Source organism: Aptenodytes forsteri, unplaced genomic scaffold, assembly GCF_000699145.1.
Source record: "Aptenodytes forsteri isolate BGI_AS27 unplaced genomic scaffold, ASM69914v1 Scaffold273, whole genome shotgun sequence".
NCBI classification, from domain to species: Eukaryota; Metazoa; Chordata; class Aves; order Sphenisciformes; family Spheniscidae; genus Aptenodytes; species Aptenodytes forsteri.
The window spans coordinates 3,708,652-3,728,605 of record NW_008795041.1 but is presented as its reverse complement, the minus strand read 5'-3'; the positions used below and the strand labels follow the sequence as shown (position 1 = coordinate 3,728,605).

The following is a 19,954-nucleotide window of genomic DNA, read 5'->3' as shown; positions in this document are numbered from 1 at the left end:
TCTGCAAAACTCTGATTTTCATCATACATTGATTTTTATCATAAGCTATTCTAAAATTAGAAAAGGCCAGGATCTGACAAGTATCCTTTCTGTTTAGTCCTAGCAGATGGAAACCGTGAGGTGCTTTCTCAGCTTGAAACTCTTCCAAAACCTGAGGCACTAATCTGACATATTAAACCGAATTTATATAAAGTCTTGTGTCTTTACATCATGCAACATCATTTATGGCATGCTGGGCAGTGACAGTTTAAGTTATGAAAATGCTGTATCATACAACAGATCAGAGCTGGCTTTATAGCAGGCCTCATGAATTTCTTCATCCAGAAAGAATAAATTTTGTGTGGGAGCAGTCTGCATAGCACCCCTGCAGAGCAACAGATTAAAACTGGATTTTAGCATTTACCTCTTGCTCAACTATAAATCAGGAATTAGAATTGATAATGGCAGTTGTCCATCAACAGCAATGCAACTGCAGATGAACAGGAGTAGCTTTAAGGATAAAAGGAGTTCCTTTATTATTATTACTATTATTATTAAAGAAAACCCATCCTCTGCTTCTATTTCAAAAGATTCTAGGCTCCGGATAGAGAGTGATTAGATCCATGCAGGTTATCAGCATGGATAAGGAAGATGTATTTGAAGTAACGCCTCTCCAGATTGCAGAACATTATTCTGAAACTCTAGCAGTGGGCTCGAGCTCAGACGCAGCAGTTGACATTGCAGACCCCTCTTGACAGAAGACCTGGAAGGGACGTCTACCACAGCCGGCAGGATTCTGCCCCTCGGTTCATCGTCGTGTTTGTTGGGCAATTGAAAGCTTTACGGAACTCTTCAAAGTTGCTCATGGCACCGATAACTCTGCAAAGAGAAAAGCGATTGACGTGCATATTGTCTGCTGTTAAACACTACAGGCCTGTAAGTGTTTCAGTGTGTTCATTTCAGGTTGAATTTTCAGGCTTCCCATGTCATTTTTCCACAAATAAAACCAAAAAAGTTCAGGAGAAGCACTCCCATTTAAAGTTAATGTGAAGACAACCTTGTTTCATTTGGTGCTTTGAGAGGCATCTTACATTGCTAGAAACTCAACCAAAACCAATTGCATTTTGTGGATACTACGTCATTTAGAACAATTTTCTAATCCGACCCTTGGCAGCAAAGGTGGATCAGCGATAGCCTTGCAACAGTGGAATTCTTCTTCCAGCAGCTGCCAAACTACTGCAGCCCAGCAGGCAGGAGTGCATAGGCACGTGGCTGTGCTGGAAGTGATTTGATTTGGCTCATGCCAGCCAGATTCTTGTAACAACACCCTCTGCCCACCCATGTACGCGCGCGCACACACACACACGCATGCTGGGTCCCTGGGACTTTGCAGCCTGAAGCTGGAGGTGGGGGGGGGAGGGGGGTCAGGCAGACCCTCTCTAACTGGCCAGCTCAGCCTTACACCTGTGAGCATCTCAACTCCTCTGATAGTTTGGAAATACATTTTCTGAGGCTTCTGCCCTGACCAGCTCCCAAGCTCTCTTGCTTCCACCACAGATGGTGTGATACTGTAAGAGCAGCACATCCCTGCCTCGCACAAGCTAGACAATGTGTCTGCATCCCAGACTGGCACTTTCAGACATAGGGGAAGAGCTCGCTCTTTGTATGCAGTCATCCTTGGCTCCTGCTTTCATGTCTGTATTATTTCGTGCTGTCAGAAATTATTATTTTACCATTGCTAGATTGGGATTTTGTTGTTTGCTGATTTTTCCTATGCTTTTAAGCATCTTGGAATTTACTTACCTGAAATTTGCAATGGTATTAAAGTAAACAGCATCCTGAGATAAAGCAGAAAAGTATCTACTGAGATATTAATTGTATGCCTTTCCACCCTCTTTGTTATGCAGTGGGAAGGCATTTTTCTCCATTGCAGACAATGAGTTTCTCAGCATAGCTCAGCATGGTAGAAAACATTCTTATTACATTGATTAGACTTTCTGTGGGTAAGAAAATTTGCAGTCAGCTGGTGCAAAAATGTCTAAAGGTCAGTTTTGTAGGGAGAATTACAAAATGATGTTAGGCTTCAAATAAGATATACAGCTTTACTGTAAAAACATTGCAAATACATATTCAGGGACTGGAACAGCAAGAGCTGGTCATGCAGAACTTCTGCTGAAGTTGGCGGGAGTTCTGCCTGACATGCCAGGGATTTCACTCTGAAACCGGCATTCAAAAATAGCAGACACAGGCTAAAACTGAAAATCTGCCAATAACTAGAACCAGAATCTAGTCAGCAAAAGATCTTTATGTGTCCATGCACGTGGCTTTTCTACCCATGGTTTGATATTGCCACACATTAACTGTGGAATCAGAGTGGGCTGTCTGGATTTCATCCCGTTGAACTACAGCAGAGACACCTTCCCCTGAATGGGTGACCCTGGGCTCCCTTGGCAGTGAATAGAAGGATGTACCTGCAGAGTCTAAGTAATCCAAATTTATTACTTACAGAAGGATTTTATATATACATATATATATACACACACACACTTTCAAAACGCCTATTCTTTTTTGACTGTGAAGAGAACCTCGGGTGACTAGCTCAGATGCACACACCTATGCTCAGGATATGTGTTGCTCATTTCTATCATCTTTTATAGTTACTTTTTTCTAATTACTTAAAAAAGGGCTGTTTGGGCTTTTTGGATAGCAAGAGCTGCCAATGTTGAAACTAGCTGTACTGCTGTTATACTCATAATGGTCTTGGGACACGAATGAAGCAAAGTTGGGGGAAATAGATAATATAATTTGTTAGCCCAGTTGATATGATTTGCAAAAAGAGACAAGCACCGCAGTTTCTCTTCAGGTCTGAAACAGAAGCCTATTCTGAGTATCTCACATAAAAACTACGAAAAAGTTTTGTCTGTATTTTCTAGAGCCCAAATTCATCTAATCTTCTCTGGAATTTTCTTTCATAGCCTGATTCCTTCATGATTTTTCCTCATGAATGCTCTATTCCCAGGCTTCCCTGTATATTTTGTGATTTGCAACATCTCACGGGAATGTAGCTATGTAATGATTCAGAATATGTAAATATACGTATAGGTAAATAAATCTGAGGACTTTAAAAGGCAAGAGATGGTTATTTTACCAAAAGCTTAACAAGGGTAGGATTAAAAAAAAAAAAAAATTGCTCTGTAAGCTGAAGATCAGCCTGATACTCCCGTCCTCATTGTCATGATGTATTTTCAATTGTTAAAAGGCGTGCAGATTTGCATACTGCACTAGTTTTACCCTAGCTAGCTGGTGTAACAGGTATTGCAAAGGTACAGTAGTGCAGGTTTCAATGCAGAGTATAGAAGTCTACCAAGACCAAGCATACACATCTGCAATACTAGCTTATATTAAGTTTGCGTCATCATGTTTGCAGTTCCATTATTTCTTAACCCATTCTGGTTCTAAGTAGCCCAAGGTGTGTTATGCATGCTGTGTTTATATCTTCAGCTTTGGCATGGCTGTGTCGAGGGAATATGTCAGAGTACCTATGAAGCAACCTCACAACTCCCCTGTGAAAGCAGTGTTGCTATTTTTACTTTACCAAGAAAGAACTGAGACAAAGGGGGCTCATATCACCTAAATTTAGCATTGGAGAAGGCAGGATCCCAGCTCCCTCTTTAGTCAACAGAAAGCGGTAGGAATCTCCAGAAGGCAACTAATCCTGTGTATTGGAGACACCTCCATTATGAATCAGCTTGTGGAGTTAACATCCTTCCCCCAAATACAGATGTAATGTAGCACTTGACTGAGGACAAACACACAATTCTTAGTTAAGTAAATACAACCGACATGAATCCCAACAGAAAAAACTTGCTCTTGGTCACACAAACTCTGTGGAGAAGCAGAGAAATAAACTCTGGCTTCCTAATTCTTATGAAGTCTTTAAACCTTCCTCCTTTTCCAGCGTTTCCTTCTTGAGGTTCTGGGGTGTCTGTGGTTAGGAAAGCCTGTGGGAGGCCTTTTGGGCAAGGACACAGACACGCTGTTATGGCTGGACTACCACAGCTCCTTCAAGCAAAGTGTCTCTTGAAGGGCAACTAAGAGTTCAATCTTGAACTGAACTTACAGGGCATGCTTTGCTTTGCTTTATCAATATAATTCAAGGCACTCACTTGAAAGCTTTTAATGAACTCAGGCAGATTAAATCAAGGACCCTGCTAATATTAATTGTTTTCTAAAGTAGAATTGCATAGAAAAAAAAGGTGATAGAATAGACATTTTAGATACTCAGGCCATGATTATAGAACATCATAGGGATCAGAGTGTCGTCTGGTTCAACTGCTTTTGAAGGTACATGCAAGCCCCCTCATTTTTACAGAAAAGCATTTGTAACAGTGAAAGATACGCTAATAAAAACAGTTCAATTTCAATCTAAGCCAAGAGCACAATCCAATTTTCTGTTTGCTCTTAAACCCCTCTTAACATGCTAAATTTCTGCGCTTGTGTGCTGCAGTGATTGATTCTGTATGTATACTGAGTAAATACATTATTTGCACTACCTGAACTGAGGAGGGCTGTGAGCTCCAATATATATTTGCTCTCTCGCAGATTCTGGTCTAAAGGAGTTGCATCTTACCTAATAAAAGATAAAAAGCAGAAATAGACACGTTATCTGGGATGACTTTGGAAGTAAAGTAGAATGTAATGTCACTGTTAAGATGCCTGTTTCTTACAGAACGCACAAAATGGAAAGACACCACAAACTCCTATTTTGTTTCACCTTTGCTAACTTGCAGTTTTCTGTTGGTATATTCTCTTGTTTTTCAAATCCCTTAATGGATCCAGTCTCCACCCACTCTAATCATCTAATCATAGCCACTTTACTAGTTCTTTTTTTGAGGTTCTCTCTAATTGTAGCTTGCTTTCCAGCTTGTGCTGTAGCATCTCACGCCTTAATAATTACCAAACATACTTCTTGATCTCAAAGCTATGTAATGTGTATAGAAGGTACACACACTGATTGCTTATCATCCCTAGAATTGCAGCTATATTTTCTGACACATTTGTTCCATGTTGGAATGTCAGTTTCTTTTGAAATTACACATTTTTCAAGTTTCCATCAGTGGTCCCCAATTCACTATTCCTAACACAATACTTGACCCAATTGTAACTGACCACAAAACAGGGTAGAGAGAATATTTGCACAACTAAATAATCCCTCTTATGCTGTGCCCATTGCATGAAAAATCTCATTTAAGCAGCCCCTACCTTACCTAAGCCCGTGTTGAATGTTTCCTATTGACAAAATCCTTTAAGCCAGGCTGCCTATAGGATATGTGAACTTCAGTGCAAGTTTGTCTGGCTGAAGACAGCCCTGGCAGTTTCAATGAGTCTGTTGAGTGTCTTAGGCTCTGTGGAAACAAGCTGAGCTCAAAGGTAGCTGGCATACGCTGCTCTCACTGTGCATATGCCTCCCCTCAGAGGGTCCACTGGACGTCCGATTCCTGCAGCGGTCCTGTAAGACCCCCAGATCTTCCCCATGGCTTCAAAGTTTTCCTGGAGAAAAGCTGACATAGTGTGAAACTCAACTCAGCATAAATGACCAAAGTGGAGTCTTTTCATTGATCAATATTGTCAAACTTAAGTGGCCATAGACCCATACACTGCTACACTGACTCTCGGCAGAGAAATGATTTTCAGCCAGGGTTGGTTGCATTGGGTTCTGTTTCTTCAGTTTTAGATGATTCATTCTTTCAGCTGGTGGGCAAAGATTTATAGCCTAATTTTTACTCCTTATTATAGGGAGTTCGCCCCAACTCTCTTAACCAAATAAATCATTTCTGATTCTCTCCCTTGTTCTACACGTTTTCATAAAAAACTCGCATGCCCTATCAAAGTTTTACTACAGCATATTTAGTGTACAGCAAACAAAGATGGGAAAAATTAAACTAAGATTTTCTTCACTGCTGCTTAGTTTCCTTGAACAACATGCTTAGTAACGAATGGTGATGGTACATTTGCAACAGGAGTCTGTGGTGGAAGCAGTCAGAAACTGCTGCATATGGCAAGCACCAGACAACTGGGAAGCTAAAATGGAAAGAGGTTAAGGAGTCAATATGTGCAAGAAAAGCCTTGCAGCAGAGGTAAGCAGCAAGAGGAAAGAAAGCTGCCATGACAACACTGTGCAAAACCAAGAATAATTTCAGCAGTTCTGGAACCATGGATAGATAGATGACATCAAAGAAAGGGAAAAAAAATAATAGTCCTGGGAGAAGAATTCTCTGCTTATACCCTTAAAAGTCTGGGTTTGGCTGGTGTAGACTGTTGAAACAAAGCAGTCTCATCTCTGCACTGTACATAGTGCAGGTTAATAGATGGGGACTTGAAACACATTTGTACTACTCACATGGGCATAACTCAGAAAGAAAAGCTGGTTGTGTGTGAACTCAAGGCCTGGTAGTAAAGGCTCTTCTTCTCCTCCCCTCTTTTCTGTAATCCATCTCCTGTATGCCTGATAAGAAAGAGATACTAAGTGCCTTTCGCGACATGGAGCCTAACCACAGCTTTTTCTTTTTCTTTTTTTTTTTTTTTAAATAATACTATGTTTCAGATATTTTTCATCTACTTACCCTGAAAGCCTCTCGCAAACCTCCATTATCCGCAATGTTTTCTGCCAAAGTCCTCTTGCCTTTCACCTGGCAGAATGAAAGAACATCAGTCATTTGACCTGTTTCTGAACTTCCTTCTTGATCAACTTCAAGAAACAGGGGAAAAAATAAAACAAGGCAAGAATGACCTCAGCCAATTTCAGCCATCATATCTCTGGTTAAGAAAACTGGGTTTCAATGTGAAAACTGTCAGTAAACAACCCTCTGTGATAAGTTATCCTGGCTGTAGTCCTAGATGTCTGTAGCACAAAATGTAGTAGATAAAATGCACTCAAGAATCCAGTCCCTGATCTTTGATCTGAGCATCAATAATTTTTCCCTGAAGACTGTTTCTCTCCAGTTACATGTGAGATCCAGTAGCCCCTTTCCTAAACTTTTATCTAAAAGGTTATATTTGTTTCTCTACATAACTCTTTATATGCTACTGGGATGCTAAAATAACTTTTAAGTCATAACATAAAACAGCATAATTAAAAGTAACTGTCAGAGACAGAATTGAAATTGATAGTGTATTCAGCGCTCTAAAAATATCTGCAAAGGAGATTCACATTGCTTTTCCCCAGTATCGATTCGAAGAGCAAAAGCAATAGCAACAAGAATATATTGCGAGAAGCAGTGTTATCTAAACTTTCTGAAAAAGCCAGTCTCCTGGTATTACCAAGTGCAATATCATTATGAATTAACCCTCATTTCTGCAAGTGCAGCATTATCTCTGATCACCCAGCCTACTAAGGTCTTAGTGTTACCAAACTGTATTTGTAACTAAGCAGTTTTACTCTCTACTGTGCCTCGAATGAGCAAGGCAATAACCAATTGAGCACAGTTTGAGCAGAGCTCTGAAGGTCAATGCCGTCCTGCAAATCCTCTGATGATAGGCTCTCCCATGCCACAGGGATGAGTATAGGGGGGTTGGTGTCAGGACCCACCTTAGTTTCAGGATGCTAAAGAGGGGAAAATGGGGGAGAAGAGGTAAAAGGATCTAGGGGATACCCAGGTACGTGAGCACAGCCCCACCACTCAGTGCAGATGACCACCTGGATTAGACCCAAGGTATCTTGCTTGATGCCTTGGGTCCAATGTTACACCCAAGGGTGTAACAAAGCAGAAAAGGGAGCAGTAGAGAAAAGTGCACCCCTTTCCTGCCAGCCCTCCCTCCCCTCAGGAGGCTGGAGGTGGAAGTAGGAGAGAGGTTTTGAGGAGAAAAGATGCTGGGACTCCAGGGAACATGCACACACATCAGCTGGCTTTTTTTCTGGTCTACCTACTCATACATTTTTCTTGCAATGGGCTTGTGAAGTAGACTGATTTAGGTCATAAGTTGAGAGTAACCTAGCAGTGGCACTTGGGCTATAGGTCATTTTAATAAGTGGAAGAAGTCTTTCTGCTGATCTCAGGCAGCTCTGGGTCAGGTATCTGAGACTACTCTGTGCAGACTGTTCGTGACAGGGCTCAGGGACTGTGATAAGCCCTTTATTTGATCAGATGACTTTATGTGATTACTGCACTCTGAAGCTATTTCTATATCCACTTTTTCTTTCATTATGCTTCTTTTCTGGAGATATTTTTATTGTGAACTGAATGAGAAAGAAGGTAAATAGGTTTCTTAATCCATGTAAAATATTCGTACGGGGTAAAAACCCTGCAGAATGTACAGACATTGATGTAAATGACAGGCAAAAAAAAGCTCTTTGCATGCACAGCTCTTCATACAAAAGCTATAAAATATGGCAGAAAATATCAAGAATCTTCTTCTATCATCTAAAAAGTGCTTTATGTTATCCCATGGAAATAGGAGGAAAAAGCCTTACAGATGACAAGGCTGTGGGTAACAGCATCTCTCTAGTAAGCCCATCCACAGACTTCAAAGGCAATAGCTATACTGGAGGGAAATTCAGATCTACCCCATCTCAAGAGACACCGTAGAAGGTAAAGGGGATGGCCAAGCCAATGGCAGGAGCATGGGAAGGGCTCAGTCACATACTTGGGAAAGGTTTTAATGACCCTCTTTAAGTGGTATTTTTGTATTGAAAGTTTTTGTCCTACAGATATTCAGGAACGAGCCTGAGAATTTTTATTTGTAAATTAACTTATACGAAGTACTTCAAGTCCGAGTTGTTGGATTTCAGACTGGACTACAATATGGCCTTGTTATTTCTGAGACTAGTACAAACAGCCCGGGAAAAGTGTTAAAATTATTGCTAAGCATTCAATGTGACCTCTCTATTCTTAAAAGGCAAAGTCGTAATTGTATTTCTGATTCTAAAACGTAAGTAGAGGTGGTACAATTGAGTAGCGGGTGGGGTATATGATTTATCCTGAAAATTAAGATTAAAATCATAACCCAGCCAACATTACTGGAATTTTAGCTATTGATTTCAGAAGGTCTGGGATTTTTCCTATTTATCCTTCATTTCGGATATTTCTATAATGTGCACATTTTCAGGAAAGCCCGTAACTCTGACAGACAGTGAAACAGAAACCATTCCCTTGCACTTTCTTTATCAGTCCTTTTCTATGAGCTACTGCTATCATACTCCCTTCATTTAAGATACAAATTGGGTCTGCATGCACACGTGGAAGAAATAGCAAGGGTTGAATGTGAAATAAAGTAGGGTATATGCATCCATTTTATAGCTGTAAAAAATAACAGGCGGAATTGCTAAGGGAATCTATAAAACATGCTATTATATTCTTCTTTTTAAAAAGAGTGGCTGCTCAGTTTTATTATGGAACTCATCTTCAGAAGGCATTTAACATGTTCACAGTAATTAGACAGGCCCTGCTGAGTGGCTTCATCCTCTTCCTCTGATTCCAATACGATGTGATAAGAAGTGGTTTAACCCTGTCAGCAGGGTGTGGGTAGTAGTATTTGACTGGACTAATCAAATCTGACAGACAATTTTTAGCACAATTATTCACTTCAAAAAATGATTTGTAGTGAGAAATGAAGTTGGTAGCCTAATATCCCAATATGTTGGGATTTATAAAAAGGTAACTTAAAAAAAACCCCAAAACTCCTAAGGCACCGCTGCTTTTGATCACTGGTGTTTTACATACATGTAAGCCAGCTCTCTTCCAGTAGTAATTGCTGTATTGATTAATCATGCATTTTGTTTTCTCTTTAAATTTTTCTTCAGAGTCAGTTGTCCACCAAGGGTCTAAATTTCCATTTTTGTCATATTTCCGACCTAAAAAAAGAAAGAAAACTAATGTTTTTGTAGGAGAAACCCCCATACTTTTCCAGTTTTGGAATCTATCACCTGCACAGAAATGAGAGGTGAATGTACTCATGCAAGTGTGTGTGCAAAATGGATAAGATCAGTGAGCAAAATCTTGAGCCCACTCAAGTCAGTGGTGAAAAACTGGCATTTTATTTATTGTCATAATTTCCATTTTCAGAAAAAAATAGTAATGACTAATGAGTGCTATAGTACATTTTATAATTACATAAGAGGCATATGAGCTTTCTTGTAAGTATAATTGTGAGTATTTTTCATCCTCAGCCCATGTGCCTTTGATTCTGCAAACCTGATGATAACTAATTTATTATTAATTAATTATACGCTTGACCAGAAAAAAAAAAATCCATTTCATGGAAACTTCTGAAGTTTCCATTTTTTGCCTTGGAGCAAAACCAGAACATTTGAACCCTATTCATGGAAGCAAGGAGAATACATACACCCCATTCCCCAGGCTGATAGGTACAGCAATGGCTCGTGGAAGATTCAGTCTCAGGTCCCTGCTCCATCTCATTTGTAGGAGAGTATCTAATCTCTATCATGTCTCCAGCCAGTCAGAGAAGAACCTAAGATTTGCTTCCCTAAGCAGACTACTATCTCTTGCCCAGGCTCTTACCTTCCAAATATAGAAATAAATACATCCCTAGGGAATTTGTCATCTTGAACAAGACAACACACAGGGAAAAAATAAAGAAATAAAAAGATGAAAGAAAACATCTTCAGTACTTGGTATCCTGTCTACTGGCTGCTCCCTACCTCTCTTTCCTGCAGTCATAACGAAGAATCAAATCACAGAGCAAGGTTGCATCCACATGGGCAGCTACACCTGCTCTCAAAAAAAGTCCTAACATGTCTTGTGTCTACCTTTGTGCAACAAAAGACTATATAAGACCCGACTGCCAGACTTTTAGGAATGTTGGGTCAGCACTGAAAACTAAGTCCAGGCCCTCCACATCACACTGCAAGATGGAAAAATCAGCCGATACTCAAGTGCTGTAATATCCTCTGTAGCAGAGTCTCTTAACCATGCTATGCTCAAATGAAGGTCGGTTCCAGAAGCCAAGTTTATCAAATCAAACTATCCACTCAAATACATGGATGTACTTGCTACACCATAACCTGTATGATATGGAAGTGGTAGGGCAGATGGGAGCTTACGAAGAAACATTTCTCCATTCAGAAATGTTTGCTTAGGCAAAATGTTGTGGAGCAGTGCCAACAGGGTACAAGGTTTTCCTTTTATTTTTTGAAAGGTATTCAAAGTAACGCAACATAAGCAACCTAACTTTGGTTAGGCAGTGAGCTAGAAGTCTGCTTTTCCTTAAACTCCCTATATTTTCAATGGAAAGAGGTTTCTCTAGACAGTGAGTCAGAGCAGGATGTCAGTCAGACACTCAGAATTGCTCCCCGGAGGAGGAGGTTTGTGTTTCTCTCTCTCTCCCCCTCTCTCTCTCAGGAGCCCGATTTTAAAAAGCACTTTACTGAGATAGCCGAAATTAGATGGTGGTAATGCCCCACTCCACCCAGTTTTTCAGGACAGTTAGTTTGACATTTTCAGACCATTTCTTCTTTCTCGCTCTTTTTTTTTTTTAATTTTTTTTTTAATATTTTAAAATACGTTTTCTGTTCCACATTTGTTCCAGTGTTGTATTTTAATATTTGTATGTAATTGTCTTTTGAAAAAAAGTCAAAACTGAAATGAAAAGCTTTCTTGGAAATCGTTTTTATCAATCAGAAGTTATCCCTTTGGCTTTCCCACTCCCCCCAACCAGGATTTTCTGAATCTGTTGTTGATTTAGTTTCCATTCAAAATAAACAGAAAGTGCCAAGCTTGTGGTATTCCTTACCAAACAAAATCTGGTTCAGACAAGTAAGATGATTGTATGTAAATAAATAAAAAATACAACTTTATAATTTTTTCACGCAATTCAGCATTGTTAAATAACAAAACAATAAAAAAGCTAAAGCATATAAAAATCAGCTTTCTAATGTGTCAACTCTGTTAAAAAAGAAAGTTATCAACATATAGACAAATACTCACCATTGCTATCAAATCCATGAGTAAACTCATGGCCAACGATCACTCCTATGGCACCGTAGCTTAATGACCTGTAACACAAAGAAAGCAGTTTCCTCAGAAAGTGTCTACACTCATGAGCATCAAAGGACAGAAGAATCAAACAGATTTCTACCTCAGGAAAGATCACTATTTATTTAAACTGGCGGTGGGGTAGGGAATGGGACTAAAAATCATACCTGCACAATTTTGACTTAAAGTTGTTGAAAGTCTTAATGTTAAACTCTTACTTGTTTAAAAACAACCTTTAATATAAAACTTTAAAAAGCATTATGATGGTTCACTCTTCTAACCAAATCTCTTATTAGCATCATATGAGCTCCAAAATGTCTCCTTCAGCTGCCTGCATTGTGTATATTCTAACCAAGAACAGGACAAAGTTATAGGCGAAATTATTCTCTTAGCAGCATCATGAAAAAAGAATAGATGAAAGGCTGAAATGGGCTTCCGTAATGCCAGCTCCAATCATTCCTCACTGACATGCAACAAACAGACTTGCAAATGACTGACGCCAGTTTGTAAAGCATTAAACAGATCTCCCTTCCATTTTAAAAAGAGAGGTCATACAATTTCCTTGCACCTGCACAGGAATGAGACGTGATCTATAGTCAGCTCTAATGCACCAGAGAACCAGAATAGACAGAAATATTTTGTATTCCTGATTGACAACTAATTATATTTTCCTTGTTATATCCAAATAAACATGCATCTGGGAGAAATAGGGATGAAAGTGGGAAAGGTTCACAGCTTTTTTATATCAAATGCAGTGGATATGGGGGGGGGAAGTGATGTACTAAATGCATCTTTCATTTGTCGTTCTTTGTGATTTTAATTATTTCAGTTATTGAGATGCCACACTTCAAAGTAGCTTATAGTATTTCTAACACATTGTATTGAAATAGGAGAAAGGCAGAGAGTTTTGAAGTAACATGTTATTACTGGACCTAATGATCCATAGCGCACTAATTGCTCATCTCAGTCATGCCCAAAAACTATTATATGATTTAATTCCCCCTGCTCCCATGACAATTCTTCACTTTGTTTTTTTCTTTCCTGAAAGGTAATTTGCATGTGATAAAATCTTCCCTACCGGTTCCCCCACCCCCACCCCGCACCAAGTACTATTGCAAACCTTCACTAAAAAATGTTGGTTAAAATTATACATTTCAGCAATGGAAATATCATCCTTTTATCTGACAAATTTGCGACCTTGTGTAGCACACAGTGATAATTATCCATACTAAATGTACTATATTAGACTTGTTTTCCACATCTGAAGTGGTTATACAGGATCTTCTGCAGCTGGAGAAGTATAAAAAGAATGGCACAAAACATGTAAAGAGATCAAGAAGAACCAATAAGCCCTAAATACATCTTGTTTTTCCTCAAGGTTCTCGGTCACCACGAGTGACAGGGACAAAGAATAGGCTGCTGTCTGGGCATTCCTAGGGTTTTCCCCAGCTCCAAAAGATGGGGCGAAGTTTGGGGTGAACTTTGGCCTTTGCTTCTGTGAACCCCCTTCAGCATTTTCTCCAGCTCAACAACGTTTTTGCCAGAAATGCTCCCAGCTCTGTTCATGCTCTTCACTTCTGGGGCACAGCTGGACAGAGATGGAGGGGATTAGGTGCAGCCCAACAGGTACCATATTAGAGGGGAACTTTCTGGGACTGGGGAGGCTCAGAGGACTGTAAAGAAGCTACCAACTCAGGTAGTTTGAAGTCTCTGTTTCAATATATCTGGCACTGAAGACTCGTAACTATGAATGATGGCATTTGAATGGCATTTTATTTCACGTACTGAGATGTAAAGTGATAACTTAGTTTCCCTTTATGCAAAGAGATGCAGCTGTGGTTATGCTGGAACCGGACACTAAAACGCCACTAAATGTTAAATATTTGCTAAATCAGTTTTCCAGCAAGTGCTGATGACTTTTTGATGATTTTTCTGTTCCAGTGCAATGTACTGTTTCTTTTAAGCAGACAGAAAACAGATCCAGAATATTTCAAGGACAAAAGCAATCTGTTGTCTGATATAAACCAGCTACATTTGTTTACTAAATTTCATTTTGATACGTACTCAAGCAAAACCAATTTAAGCTAAGGTAACCTTTAAAGAAGAGAAATGAGCAAAGTATAATTCTTTGAAAGAACCACAATTTTATCACTATGGCAGAAGGTCAGGGTATAGAGAAATCTCTTCAGAAAGCAAAGCCGGAAACAGGTCTACAATAACCACAGCAGTAAATAAGTTCATCTTAACAAGAAAGGACTTTCTTCTGTCCCCAATTACCACTTAGAAAGTCACCTAGCTCATAAGAATTCTCTTTGAATGCAAATTCATTTGTTCCTAAATTGAATGTGCCTCTCTACATATATTGCCAAATTTCCTGTTTACAAGGTCACATCCAGATTGGAAGATGGCAAACCCAAAATGTTTTAAAAGTTCAATTTTTTTTAACAAAGATTTATTAAGGATATGTTTCACCAGTAACTGGCTTTATATAACTGCAAAATAACTTTCAGACACTGCTGTCAGAAACTTTACATGGTCTTACCCTGCCCTAAAATAGAAAGTTATTGAACTGCACAAAAGCAGTGATTTTTCAAAATTAAATATATGTGACCTATAATTACTCTTCCTCAGCTACAGTAACACAGGGGCCTGCTCAGGCAATCACTTATGCACATGGAGATATTCTCATGCACCTCAACAGGCACAGGTGAAGGCCCACTGTTAATCTTAGATTTTAGCAGAAAGTGAACAATAAACTGATAATAAATGGCTTCTCAGGGTATTCGCTTCTGTTCAGGAAGTGTTAGTTACCTGATTTACAATTCCTTTTAATACCTGCCGTGTGCACACTGCTGCATCTGCATGCTATAGTATTGAAACACTTCCACTCAGGTGCACTTAATTAGCAATTCCTGTGAGAAATCAGTCATCAGCTTAAGACAACAGCAGCACATACATCTCCCAAGGGTAAGCAAAGTTATCGCACAAAGCAGCAGTTTTCAAAGTCTGGTTTTTCAATAGTAAAAGCAGGACGCAGCAGGGAAGAACACACAACCCAAGGGCCAAGCTTTCCCTGCAGAAGGACAACACAGTATTCCTGTGCACTACCTGTTGGTCGTCTTCAGAAGCGTAGCCTTCTTCTCCATGCCCTCTTCTCCATCTATATGTATTTCCAATACCTTTCCCTGTTATTCCTCATTTTCAGGTGTAAGAGGTGCCCTGGTGCAGTACTTACCTAGGATACTCTGTTCCCCAAAAGAAAGGCTTTTGCAATTCTCCTGCTGGGAATCCTGCAATAGCAAAAAAATAACAGTTAGGTCCCTAGTTCAATACAGCTGAATAACAGTCACAAGGCCCAAGGGTTTGGATTTTATGACTTTTTTTGTTTAGTTTCAGAAGGTTTTGCTAGAGGACCTTTCCCTCAGGTGGTAGTTTCAGAATGCAGTAGAGAGGATCTTTGAGAAGAAGCAGAGATCCTCCCTCCTTCAGGACCACAATGGCAACAACATGCTGCACTGCGAGAACTTTATTTTCTTCTGTGGCTGCACGCATGTCTGTGTGTGTGTAAGTGCATGTGTTCTTGTGATTAAACACCTAGTGTTTCCTGTGAAAAAGAAGAAAACTATCGGAATGCCCTCAGATGTTGACAGATCAACAGAGAATATATAGGAAAAATGCAACAATAATGAAACTGTTGGCTTAGTGAGGCTTCAGTGCAGCAAGAGACATATGGAAGTGATAAAATGTAAGCCTAATTCTATATAGTCTATGAAAATCAAAGGTAAATGAACACACTTAGGCACTTCAGTAAAGGAAAGCTGTAGACTATTAAGGCTGTAGAGTCAGTCTAGCTACGGGAATTACCTGGCTGCTTCTGGTAAACTAACTAGTCGCCAAAAACCTGTCAGTGGAGACACTCTAGTGAGTGATGATCTACTGATGTTGCACATAGGAACCAAAATTGTTCCTCAAATTCAAAGTCACAGCTCTATTTCCAATACCTGGATGACATTTCAGTGACACGATTCTGAAGACAGTGGAGCTGAACGTGGTAACAATTTAACAGCCCGAAGAACTGCTAAATAAAACAGACACCTATGGTCAAAGTTTTCAAATGCTGGTGAAAAGTGCAGTCCTTCCAGGCCCAAATGTGGAATTTAATGTCTCATGGCAGGAATTCCCACCTATAAAGCACAGGCATACACCTACTTCGAAGGTTACCTCATATGGACATCACTTTGTGAATGAGGAACCAGTTTCCTCAGGTGATTCGCTTGCTTTCCTAGGAACCTCTGCTTCAGCTTATGGGTCTCTCTTCAAGAAAGATCTGGCCACTCAGATCAAAACAAAAACCACATTCACTTGATTCTGACCCTATTCAGTTTTTTGTTGATAAATAGGACATGGGTTTCTTTGTATCTGAGAAAAATTGTAAGGCAAGATTTTTGCCCTTTCCTTACAAAGTCTTTAAAGACAATATGCTGAGTGTAATTCATGTCAAATGATGTGGCAAGTGGCACGTCTTCCTGGCCTGCCCATCTGCTTTTTTCTGCTGCTCCTCCCTGGCTGCCTTGACTACCTATTTGCAATTAGCTTACAAAAAGTGTGTTTTTCAAACTTATTTTCTGAGTGTTTTTTTTTCTCTTGCTTCTCCAGATGCTGTTTTGTTGTTTCAAGCATGTTATCATTTGCTTTTCCAGTGCTACAAAACACAATTGTACCAATGTCAAGGACAAAGTTTTCCTGATCTAACTCTCTTTGCCGCCCAGCACACACAGAAGAGCATTTACTATGTATGTTTTTAAACATCTCACAGCAACGGTACACTCACGCAACCTGATGAAAATTGCTTGTTAGTACACTAAGTTAAGAGCTGGTGTTAAGAGCTGGAAATCTAGTCTGAACTACATTGCCTGGTTCGTTCCAAATATTGAACATCAGGAAAGGTTTTTGGACATGCCAAAGAGACCATTTAATGAAGGAATCATTAGGGTTCGCTAACCCTGAATGATCCTCTCCCCTCAACACCAGATGAGAGGAACTGCGGCCAAAATGAACAAATGAGCCCATACTGAAGATGGTATGAACCAAGGCAGCACAGTCACCCCACAATTCATGTTTAGGGATCACACGATCCTGTGTGCCTGTCACCACACCAAGAGGCTATCAAGATCTTGTAAGGAGCTGCAATTATTTCATCCAGGTATAGACTTGTGTAGTGAATTTGCACTTGTCTGTGTGCCACGTAGAGGTAATATACATTATTTACAGTAAACTAGGTGCAAACCTTCACTCAGGCTCATCCATCTAAGAAGTATAACCTAAAGGTGTCTTCATAGGACATTGCTGAAACACCATCAGATATGAGTTAAGCCACGGGATAAAGTTTCCACTGAACAAGTCATGTGAATGAACGGGAAGAAGCTCCAATCCCGAATCCATACAACAGGTTGATAATTATTTTACTCAAAGTCAGGATCCATTTTAGGTAAGATGTGCCTGAGCATAGAGCATGTTGAAGGAGTGGTTTCTGCTTCTGGGCAGCTGTGTGAAACACCTTTGTAGTTTGACTGCACTAAAGGAAGCCTAGGAAGTATTTTCAGGCCAAAGCAGAGTCAGAAGCCACTAGAATGTAATACACATTTAAGAAAAACTCAGGGAACTGGAATGTATTACCCACAACAGGATTTTTTTTTCTTTAAAAAAAAAAAAAAAATCTAGTTTTGACAGTGATCCTTGGGCAGCTAGTAAAGCAAAGGTGCCTTGTTCTCCAGAGATTAGTAGCACTAAATGAGGGAGGGTGCTTGTCCGCTATTGCAACACTACAAGGAACAGATTCGGAGTTGGCAACGCAGGGCATGCCTCTGTATGCAATGTCTCTCTCAGGCAGAGGATAATCAACCAGATTACCCTTGGAGGGAACAAGGATAACAACGTCCTAGACCTAGAATCTCCTTGAAATTATAACAGGAGATAGATCACCCGACAGTTTCTTATTTTGTGCTGTTTTGAATCCCTCAATTTAGGCAATTCCCTAGTGAAGTCTGTTTCTTGCTTGGCATATTGTACCTAAAAGAATTAATGACAAAACTCAGAGAGCTCATAGTAGGCTGTAGAAGCAATAAATACTAATGAGATTATTTACATGCCACTGGAGTTCAAGCAAGGAAAGTACTGATCTGGAGGAGTAAGTCAGCCAGACTTCAGAGAATTTCACATCTTAAGGAATGGATACAGGCACTGGGAAGGTACTTTAAGCTAACACTTCACCATAAATTTAGCCCGTATTGTATCTTTTCACGCTTTCTCCCTCTACACTGCCCCAGAAGAGGGATACAGGCTGAAAGCCTCTCTCTCCGTACACTTTATTGCTAGTGCAGGCTCGGAGCCTACACTCAAGGTCATTACTCACCAACAGCACACAGAAGGAAAACTGTTGTCTTATTACAGACCCCACACAAACCTATCTGCCATATGTAGGATCTGGACTTGCAGAATCTGCCTTGCCTACCTTCTTCCAACCTACCTATTTTTGGAGCAATGTCATAGGACTGCAGCATCAGAGATAGGTACTGGTGTCACATGCCACAAGAGCACTGGAGATCTGTGGGCAGCCGAGTTCAAGCTGTCACAGAACAGCACTGATACCCTACATCCATGCATCTTACAGGTGACAAGGTGGGACAGCCAGGCTAGATCGTCCTCCAGATGGACTTTGTGCCACTGATCACAACACTTTAGAGCCCAGCAGTTCTGATCACAACCCTTTAAGCCCAGCAGTTCAACCAGTCTTCAGTCCACCTGGCTATCCACTTGGCCAGGCCATTCTTAAGCAGTTTGTATTTGAGAATATTAAGGGAGACAGTGCTGAAAGTCTTGCTAAAGTCAAGATGAATCACATTCATGGCTCTCCCCTCATCCACCGAGCTAGTCATCTCATCAAAGGCGGCTGGTCAAGGAAACTCTTTCCAGGATTTACTCCATCATGTACACAGGGACTGATGTGAGGCTGGCTAGCTTGGTTCCCTGGAAAGTCTTGCTAAAGTCAAGATGAATCACATTCATGGCTCTCCCCTCATCCACCGAGCTAGTCATCTCATCAAAGGCGGCTGGTCAAGGAAACTCTTTCCAGGATTTACTCCATCATGTACACAGGGACTGATGTGAGGCTGGCTAGCTTGTAGTTCCCTGGATCTTCCTTCTTGAAGATAGAGTGGCACCTGCTTTTTTCCAATCCTTAGGAACCTCCCCCAGTCACCACAACCTTTCAAAGATAATCAAGAGTGGCCTCAGAATGACATCAGCCAGCTCCTTCAGCACTTGTAGGTGCACCCTGTCAGAGCCCATGGACTTGTGTCTGCCCAGTCTGTTCCCTAACCTTCTTCTCCTCCACTGAGGGTAAGTCTCCTTGCTCCAGACTTCCCCTCTGGTCTCAAGGGCCTGGGTTTCCTGAAAGCCAGTCTTATCAGTAAAGACTGAGGCAATGAAGGCATTGAGTACCTCGGCCTTTTCCATGTCATTTGTCACCAGGTCCCCTGCTCCCATTCAGCAGTGGGACCATATTTTCCCTAGACTTTCTTCTGTTGCTGCTACACTTGCAGAAATGTTTCTTGTTGCCTTTCACATCCCTCACCAGACTCATCTCCAGGTAGGCTTTGGCTTTCTTAAACCCTGTGTCTGGACCCTTGAACAGTGACTATTTACTGAACTTTCCTCTTACTCACCTTACTGCTCTGGAACGCAGGGGCATTTCAAGCAGTGAAGTACATCTGGTTTACTTCAAATATTTTACCCTGAATTTATGCTGATCTTGAAGCTCTGACAGCACTCTTTACCTGTGCAGGACTACTTTTAACTTAATTGAAGGCTTCTAGCTTCATTTTATCCATTATATCAATTTTCAGCCTCTCTCTGCAGCAAGGTGCTATAAAGCTTCTTAGAATGTATTTCAAATTTGAAAAATTTTTTTTTTTTCCACTTTTACA

The 19,954-nt window shown here is 40.4% G+C and overlaps 1 protein-coding gene across 1 annotated transcript in view; it reads right to left on the bottom strand.

Annotated features, from left to right (window-relative positions):
• Positions 1-454: 454 nt before the first annotated feature.
• The window catches only part of PHEX (phosphate regulating endopeptidase homolog, X-linked), a 112,946-nt gene continuing 93,446 nt past the window's right edge, over positions 455-19,954 (bottom strand). Inside the window, exons 16-22 of the mRNA XM_009276909.2 lie at positions 15,205-15,259; positions 11,922-11,989; positions 9,699-9,829; positions 6,603-6,668; positions 6,380-6,484; positions 4,533-4,609; positions 455-858 (exon numbers count right to left, since the gene is read on the bottom strand). Coding sequence (XP_009275184.1) covers positions 756-858; positions 4,533-4,609; positions 6,380-6,484; positions 6,603-6,668; positions 9,699-9,829; positions 11,922-11,989; positions 15,205-15,259 — 605 coding nt within the window. The 3' untranslated portion in view covers positions 455-755. The remainder of the gene's footprint in view (positions 859-4,532; positions 4,610-6,379; positions 6,485-6,602; positions 6,669-9,698; positions 9,830-11,921; positions 11,990-15,204; positions 15,260-19,954) is intronic.